Source organism: Solanum tuberosum, unplaced genomic scaffold (genome assembly GCF_000226075.1).
Source record: "Solanum tuberosum cultivar DM 1-3 516 R44 unplaced genomic scaffold, SolTub_3.0 scf00150, whole genome shotgun sequence".
Lineage (NCBI taxonomy): Eukaryota > Viridiplantae > Streptophyta > Magnoliopsida > Solanales > Solanaceae > Solanum > Solanum tuberosum.
This window is the reverse complement of record NW_006239073.1, coordinates 944,555-953,632: the sequence shown is the minus strand read 5'-3', so window position 1 is coordinate 953,632 and position 9,078 is coordinate 944,555. Positions and strand designations below refer to the sequence as shown.

General features: G+C 36.9%; 1 protein-coding gene across 2 annotated transcripts in view; it reads right to left on the bottom strand.

The window, feature by feature from the left end:
• The window catches only part of LOC102595564 (protein transport protein Sec24-like CEF), a 19,058-nt gene extending 10,197 nt beyond the window's left edge, over positions 1 to 8,861 (bottom strand). Inside the window, exons 1-9 of one of the 2 annotated variants that reach the window (XM_006352708.2) lie at positions 8,682 to 8,861; positions 8,360 to 8,526; positions 5,102 to 5,926; positions 3,177 to 3,392; positions 2,920 to 2,994; positions 2,654 to 2,752; positions 1,248 to 1,359; positions 787 to 914; positions 353 to 472 (exon numbers count right to left, since the gene is read on the bottom strand). In XM_006352708.2, the coding sequence (XP_006352770.1) occupies positions 353 to 472; positions 787 to 914; positions 1,248 to 1,359; positions 2,654 to 2,752; positions 2,920 to 2,994; positions 3,177 to 3,392; positions 5,102 to 5,899 (1,548 nt within the window). In that variant the 5' untranslated portion in view covers positions 5,900 to 5,926; positions 8,360 to 8,526; positions 8,682 to 8,861. The remainder of the gene's footprint in view (positions 1 to 352; positions 473 to 786; positions 915 to 1,247; positions 1,360 to 2,653; positions 2,753 to 2,919; positions 2,995 to 3,176; positions 3,393 to 5,101; positions 5,927 to 8,359; positions 8,527 to 8,681) is intronic. The other variant, XM_015311073.1, reaches the window with a different exon arrangement.
• Positions 8,862 to 9,078: the final 217 nt, after the last annotated feature.

Sequence of the window (9,078 nt, the reverse complement as noted above, 5' to 3'; positions counted from 1 at the left end):
CCACCCCCTGGGCCAACAGCCACTAAATACAGATATTCCATAATGAACTCTTGGATAAACCAAAGTGACCAAGCAGGCAGCATTCGTGCAACATTGCACTATTCTGAATGGAGACAAACTAGGTTTTCCACAATTCAGATGCCTCAATAACCTTTCCCATCATCTCAAAGGACAAATTACATGGGTACTTGCTTCCCTACAACAGAAGTTCTAGTTAATCTCACTGATTTAGTAGGAGAATGTAATTAATTTATGATAATTCCTTATGAGAAGACGAGCCAAATACTTTTTTCTCTAATCTAAAGGTACAAAAATGCATGTTGCATCATCATAAACAAACGATAGGACTTACAGGGAGATCGGAAATAACTTGGCTGATCGCACTGCAAGCAGCTGCAGTTGCACCAGTCTGTATGGCATTCATGGAAACGTCTATCAGGAAGAAATACACAGCGGGCATCGGATCTCGCACCTGAAATACAATACAAATATCAAGTTATTACTGCAAAATCCAATAAGTAACAAAATCAAATTAAGGGATTCCCTACACCAAAGAAAGGAGTGCATCTACAAATTAGTCGATATTGCAATATGAATCCTATGTATTTATTCCACTCTATTCTGGTTAGCTTCCCCAAATACCAAAACAACTTCAGATGGTAAATTTGAAAGCCCAAAGCTAGCTAAACTGAAAGTTCAGAGCTCGGAATGTCTACATAATATGGCATTACTCCTATAAAGTCATGCAATCACATCCCTGAACCAATGTGTCCAAAAGGTACCAACCATATATTCCTTGGTAGCGACAAACTCAACGGTTCCTCGGCATAGTTCAGGCCTTTCATCAGCATCCCTACGCCTGCCATCTGGACCTAAGTTGCACTGATAGTCACGTGGAGTTTCATCAGTATGTCCTGCAAAAAGGACAGCAAGAAACATGAGATAAAACTACATAACAGCACATTTTCATTCAAAATGAAGCATTGGACGTTCTCAGTTGACCAGTACAAATGTATATTTGACGTCTGAGAATATGCTTGTGTTTTTGTTAGACTAGTTGGAGCAGAAAAATATCATTAACAATGTAAAATTTGATACTTCTGTTTCGTAACCTTTAGTTTTTTCACAAAACATCACAACCATTTTATATTGCATTTCAATGTTGAGTCTCTAAAATAATATCTAGAGCTGCTCTAGACTCCAAATATCACATAACTTCAGTGGGAATAAACGAACTTCACTCTTACCACACAAGTTACAGATGAAACGTCTTCCCTGATCAATGAACTTCACGAAAGGATTTATATAGCCTTTGCAACGGGAGCACCGAACAGGACCACTTTCCCCAAAATCAACCACCTATCAAGGACAACAACACGACGGTAAAAGAACTACTAAACCAATTTACATCATTGTAGTGCCCCTACATGCTCAGAATATAGAGCAAGTAGAGATGATAACAGATATATAACACGCATAAACATAGGATCCATGATGATTAGTTGAAATGTTTTCAACTCTAGGGATCACGATCGTTCCTTTTACCAAACAATAAGAAAAAGCACACTCCTCTGACCTCCAAGGGTCACTGCAATCAATTGTACATCTTAGATACATCACACAGTAGTACTTCAACAAAATCTCAACAAACATAATTGCAATAATCACATATACAAATCTTGACAATGAATATATCATTTGTTTGCACATGATAGCTTGATTTTCTGTTAATCACATATGAGTGAGGAAGTTCTGGTTTTGGTTTGATTTGAGGCTATATCCTAGTTTGGGGTCAAAATTAGGAAGTCCAAAATATTGCTTTTGTAGTGGAAGACATGGGAATCCTAGCGACCTACCCTGCGTACTGCCTTAGCAGTTAACACATGTTCAGTGATAGGCTGCCTGTTTCTTTTAATATGAAGCTTACTTACCTTCTTTTAAAAAAAAAAAAAAGGAAGTCCACAATAATTCAGTTGGAGAGGTACATAAAATTCAAGATTAGCGGCTATGTGGCAGTAAGTAGCTAAGCTGACGTCGAATTACTTGGGCTGCAACATGGGTGAAGGTGCAAAGGTGGAAGAGCTCTAGCTATCAAGGGTTGAAAGAGACTTGAAAAGACGGTAGACATGGAACCAGAGCCAGACTTAAAAGTTACGGGTTTAGCAGAACCCAATAGCTTTGGCTCAAAACCCGTGCTTGAGTTTTAATCTTTTTTGTGCTCAAAAGGTCTTGTTTTTTTTCCTTCTCAAAAGAGGTCTTTCTGTATTCTTCCTTCCAACTTGTTATATCATCATGCTCTTTGGATAAAAATATACCTTACATCATCTTTCATCAAGGTATACCCAATATTGTATGCGAACACTATTACTTTGTCTGTTCCCGTCGAAGGTTTAATTCTTTCATATTTAGCATGTTCGAAAAAGAATGATGTTACTCTACATTCAGAAACAATTTCACTTTAAACTTCTTATTTTACCCTTAATGACATGATTTTATAGCCACATAATATCACGGCATATTTAAGGCCACAAGTTCTAAAGGTCTTTTTCTCTCCACTTGAACTCCGTGCCACACAGACAGGCTCACATTTAATGAAACGTAAGGGTACAAAAAGGCTATTAAAATAAGAATATAAATGCAAAAAATGCATTACTTGGAGGGGTTCTTCAGATGGATGAGGAAGAGCCAAGGGCTGCACCAATAAAGCCAATTGCATTGCCGAGGTTGTCAAAAGGTCAACAGTACATGGTATCTGTTACACAAACAACAAGGACCATATCATCAACAATTAGTGCTTTAATGGAAAGAAAAATATAGTTAATAAGCTTCTCATTCCATAGAAAGATAAAGGGTATAATGCAGAAACCATAGAGGGAAGAACAACACATAGACAAAAAACAATGAAAAGAAGTTTAGTACCTGATTAATAGTACACCTCATGTACCGTGGGCTGCAATTTCCAGTATCCCTAACAATATAGTCACTTGTGGCAGGCTTCAAGTGGGCAAAAAAGAAAAACAGGAAACAGCAGTAAGAACCAAAAAGTTAGTTTAATGAACCTTTAGGAGGCAAGCATAACCATTTGAAGAAAAGATAGTTCAGTTGCATATGCAACAGTCCAATACAACCAAGCAAGATATTAGAGCCAAACGTTCCTAAATGAAATGATGATTTACCGGAGGGGGATTGGCTTGGTTGCCTTGTCGGGTTTCATGCAGAACTACAGAAGTATTTGGAATAGGGCGCGGGATTTGATTGGGATCAACTTTTGATGGGCTGCTATGGCCAATAGAAGAAGTTATAGAAGCCACTGCCTGATTTGGAAGAGGAGGTGCCATTCCATACATACTTGGTGGTTGCATCGAACCAGGGATAGCAGAAGGCGGAGCCCCCTGTAAATGAGTAAACTCAGAATATGCACTTCACATGAAAGTGGAAATACAGTAAAAGCATACTGAAACCAATCTACTTGATCCAACATGTGATCCACATAATTATAGGATTTCAATAGGAAAAAAGAAGAAAAAAACACTACATTGGAAATGTGCCATGTACTTTAGGGGTCCTTTTGAATTAAATATAATTGTTATGTAAGATCATTATACCTCTTCTGATTAAGAAAGGATAAGAAGGTTGTTGTCGCTTCAATTGAGAAAGATAGTTATCCTTTTCAGATGGTCCAGCCAAATTGCAAAGGTGGTGTAATATACTTTGATAATGTTTAAAATTTTCATGCTTAAGGAAACCTGTACTTAGTATTTTTCTTTTACAAGTACTTATACAGTTGAGATATAATATACTAACAATTACTATTCAAAATAAGTGGCAGATACAACAAACTTATAAAAGGATTTCTCTATTATAGTTTAAATTAATTTGGATAAAGTAAATAAATGATACTGAAAATTATCTTTTTCATTACTTTCAAGCATGGAAAAAGACCTAGCAAAATATAAAAATTTATAAATAAAAACAATTTTTATTTATGGAGTAATCAAATATCATATTTAATAACTTCAAATAATGAAAGAATTCCAAACAACATATTCAAAGTTTTAAATTTTAAAAATAAAATCATGTGGGTAACTTCGTTAATGAGAATTAAAACTTAGTTTTATGTTGAAGAAAAAGACAATTTTATAATGCACATATAACTAAAATAAAAATTATTTGAAAAAGCAGTACATTTCATCAAAAAATCCTTAAAATTTTCTCTATTTAACTTTGAATGAATAAAATATGACATCATTGATTATTATGGGAGTAATACACTAGAGGTGCAATGAATTAAACTATCAAAAATAGATAAAAGAAAAGAAGGCACATAGAATGCAAGGGCACAGTAGACATTGCATGAGTGACAATTGCATAAAGTTTGAGGGGAAGTTTGACATTTTATACCAATTTGGAGGGATAAAAAAAAATTCACCCTTATCTAAATTTTAACTCATGACAGCCGTTCACAGTGTATCTTTTTCTTCATTTTCGACACTACTACCACAACAAATTTCCTGATAATACCAAATGGCAATTGACAAGAGTCTTGATATCATTCTCAAGCTACTCATCAACAGCACCAAACAGTAACCGGTTTCTGAATATTATTCGTATTTCTATCCTAAAGTCATGAAGCATCTCTCCAATACTAGGCCCCTTGAACCCTTTTGATTCCTTGATGCCAGAACCCAACAGGCCAACATTTCTTGATGGTTATTAAAAATAATAAATAAACGTGTAGAATTTGATTAGAAACACATCTTGTGTGGCTTGTTGATCCAAAAGTTGTTCGTGCAAATTAAAAAATATATATCCTATGAATTCTTTTATTGCACCAGGCTGCCTTCTTTTTATATCCTATGACTTCTTTTGTAGTTTATCACAGAGAAGAACTAAATATATATCTCAGCTTCAAAGATTACACAAAATAAATTATTCTTCGCTAATGAGTTGAGGGAAAACTATTAACACCAGGGATCTGAAACAAACTCTATTTTTTTTTTCCTTCAATAGCATATGCACATGACAGTCAATAAAAAATTGGGAAAATATATAGATTTCACCTTCCAAAACAAGTACAGTAAGATAGGGATATAAAGATCACCTGATGGGGTTGCCACGACTGTGTTCCATAAGGAGCACCCATGGGTGGAGGCATGGGTTGAACAGGTGCTGCAAATGGGGAGGAACCTGAAGGAGGTGGCATATTCTGAAATGATCCTGAAAATGGTGGTGGTGGTTGTGCTGTAACTGGTGTTGCGCTGACAGATGACGAACTTCCAAAGGGTGACCGCATGCCTGAAGGCTGAGAAGAAGCGCCAGGTGAAACCATGGCTGGTGGAGGAGCTCCAAATGGTGGCCTCATTGTATTGCTTGGAGGAGGAAAACGTCCTCCGCCCTGCATCATTCCTGGACCACCTGCTGGTGGCCCATTACTAACAGAGCTAGATATACTTGATGGTGGCAGCACAGCAGGACCTGTAGTCAATGGCGAAGAAGAAAAAGGACCCGGAGGCCCTGGACGAGGACCCAATGCAGAAGGCAAAGAACCAGGTGGTGGGGGTGCACCACCCATAGAAGGAGGCATCACACCAGGAGGAGGAGGCCGAGATGCAAAGGGAGGAACAGACTGAGCCACAGGAGGAGGTAATCCGGTGTGTGGAGGACCACTAGGAGGTGCAGGACCTCTCGGGAACACACCAGGTGGTGGAGGTCCTGGGCGACTAACAGGTGGTCCACCAGAAAAAGGTGGCTGCTGCCCAAATGGGGTATTAGGCCTAGGAGCACTAGGTGGCTGATTGGGCCTATTTACTTGTAGATTTTGCATGCCTTCAGCAAGTGCATTAGGGTTATAATTGGGTGGTGGTGCATTCCTTGGTCTAGGTCCTCCTGGAGCTGCCATTGATTATTTCCAAATTTCCCCAAAACTCTAGAACAGAAGCAAGAAAAAAAAAATCAATAAATAAATAAAATCAATAGACAAAAAATAAAAGAACAGCAATCTTTATTATATCAAACATTCAGCAAGCAAAAAAAACACATGTTTAAAGCCATATTGATTCAAAGGAAAACAAGTCCATAACATCAACCACAAAAGAAATGTAACCACATAATACATCAGATGCTGATTAAACAATAAAAAAAAAACATCAGATATTAATTCCCACCCACCCTTCCTACTTCATTTCAGCACATGTGACCCAAAGGAGCTGGAAGACAGACAATAACACACCGACACCCAGAAATAGCATCAGAGGAAAGGTCCAATCCACAAAGCCGACCAAAGATCAAACACCACCAGCTCCAAAACAACAGAAATTAGCAAAGAGAACTCGAACATCTCATGAAACAAAAATAGAGCTGACAGATTTAAAGAGATGAAGATGAAGGCAGAGGACTCCTAGATCTGGAAGCAAAGAAGATGGACAGGACACGGTTCTTCCTGAGAGATTACACAGAGGGGGGCTAATTTCACATAGAGGAAACTGAGTCTCTTTGGCAAGAACAAGAATTTCTTCGGCGATACAAATGAGTCCTAACTACAGGATACAAATGGGATTGGTTAAAGAGTGAGGATAATTTGAGAATTAATTCAGCCTTATCAGTTTTTTTATACAGGATGTACAGAGAGCTAAAGCACAAGAAAATGCAAACAGCTAAAGCACAAGAAAATGCAAACTAGCTAAACAGATATGATATGCATCGACATAAATACCCTCTTTAGATATTAGACACAAACTACATGGGAAGAGAACAGCAAAAGGCCATTGAGAGAAGAAGAACCCAAACTAGCATCCGGTATCATTTTAAGGAAGATCTAGGGCACATACTTTGTTGTGCTAGGTCATTGGAGAAGCCAATTGCATCATAATAGATTTATAGAAAATCACTCGGAAAAGAAGAAGAACTAATTTCTCCAAACACAGGAATCAAATCTTAGAAGTAGATGAAGAAAAGAACAAATTAAGAGACTCAATTTGAAAACAATGCACCCAGGGGTGTGGCCTAGTAGTTAATGAAGTAGATTGAGCACCATGAGGCATGAGGTCTCCGGTTCAATTTGACAAAAACACTAGGTGATTTCTTCTCATATGTTCTAGCCTTGGTGGACTGAGTTACCTAGTACTTAGGGCTTGTAGGAGGTGGCGGGTATCCTGTGGAATAAGTTGAGGTGTGTGCAAGCTGGCCCAGATACTGCGGTTATCAAAAAAAAAAGGACCGAAAATTTTTAAGACAATAGTTTGGGTAGATAAACAAATAAAGATCCTAAGGCTGGAGACAGATCAATTGTGCATTTATTCCACCGAAATGGTAGAAGACAATTATTCCTCCATAAATGCAAATCAAAGCAGAGAACAACATACAAGAAGAGTCAACTTCGTTATCCCGTTTTTCGATTTTGAAGAACAGTATATATAAATACATACAGAAAGTCATGCTTTAGTGATGGTACAATTTACTCTCTGCACCATATTTTTGCCAACTAGACTTCCATTATTTCTCTAAGGACTAACCTATTGAGTTAAGGTTCCTTATTTAAAGGACATTTTCTAGCTTTCATTGTGGACAAAACAAAAATCTTTCCCAGATCTAAAGTTGCCACAGTGAGATTACATAACAAAGTATAAATCATTTTCACCCTCAAACTTATTTAAAAATGGAATTTTCATCTAACTTCATATTATGAATGTGCTTCTTCTCCTTCAATTTCGAGATGTTATTCTAATTAATTTGTAATTCTAGAAACACAATGCCTAATTTGCTCACTAAATTATCAACCTCTCTTTCTTTGAATTTTTATAACATGATATATTTTTTTCTGAAGTTCTCTTCTAATGGTATTGATAAACTCAGCTTTATATATAGTATTTTCCTCCCCTTGAAATCTTCCATTGTTTGATATCATTGTTCTTATTCTCATACTGCTGCATTTCCGGTTATATATATAGGATGAAGTCTCCTCCATCCAATATGTATTGAACATTACATTAATAAAACGATCAACCTGCCAATGATTTATGGTGAAAGAAAAAGTTGAAAGGGTTCATATAAACTAAACTAATTGCGCCATGGAGCTGACATTGATTATTACTAAATGCTCCATCCAAGATGCATCTTTGAACATTATATTAACAAAAAAGGATCCACCTGCCTATGATTTATGGTGAAAGTAATAGTTGAAAGGGTTCATACAAACTAAACTAGTTCGGCCCTGAAGCTGCCATTGATTGTTACCAAATTTCTCACCTAAACAAATTCCAACTCAATGAAATGTATCAGAATCATGCAAATCACATCCACAGAATGGAACAGATAAATAGAGCCGTAAATGATATGAAAAAAAAAAGAAGGAAAAACTAACCAGCTAAAAAGATGTTAATTGAATTGAAGGACGTCGACGCCGGCAGCACCGAAACGGCGTCGTTTTTAATTTAACTGTGAATGAATTCGCCTGCACACCAAAACCCTTACCGTTACAAGTGAAAAAAACCGTGCTTTTCGCGAACCAGGGGTTTCAATGACTTCGATCTGAAACAGAAAACCCAATTCGATTAAATAACAATTAGATCCGTATAAGAAATTCCAACTCCGGAATCTACCAAATTCCAAAATTGAATGCATTCACATAAACATAGCATTGAACATCATTCATATCGATCAGAATTTGTGAAGAAATGTTAAACCTGAAGATCTAGGGGATGAAGATGGCATGCGAAAAGCTAAAGAGAGGGGGCCGGTGCTGGGTTTATAGATCAGAATTTGTGAAGATTTCAGTGATCGGACGATTGCTCAATGGAGAAGAAGGGTAAATATCTACTCTTTGCCTGTGCAAATTGAGATTTTCCTTTCGGTTCGGTTCGGTTCTTCTTTTTATTGTGTAGGATAGTTTTGGAAAATAACGCAATGTGATTGGTCCAAACCCAAGAAATTGACGTCAACGCAAGAAAATATACACTAGTACAGTAATTGTAAAATTTAGGTGCATTGTTTTGGTTTCATTTTCTATTTGTTTTTATTATTATGATTAAAAATAAGATGTGTGGAGTAGTAAAGTTTAATTTTTTTTTACATGTTCAATTA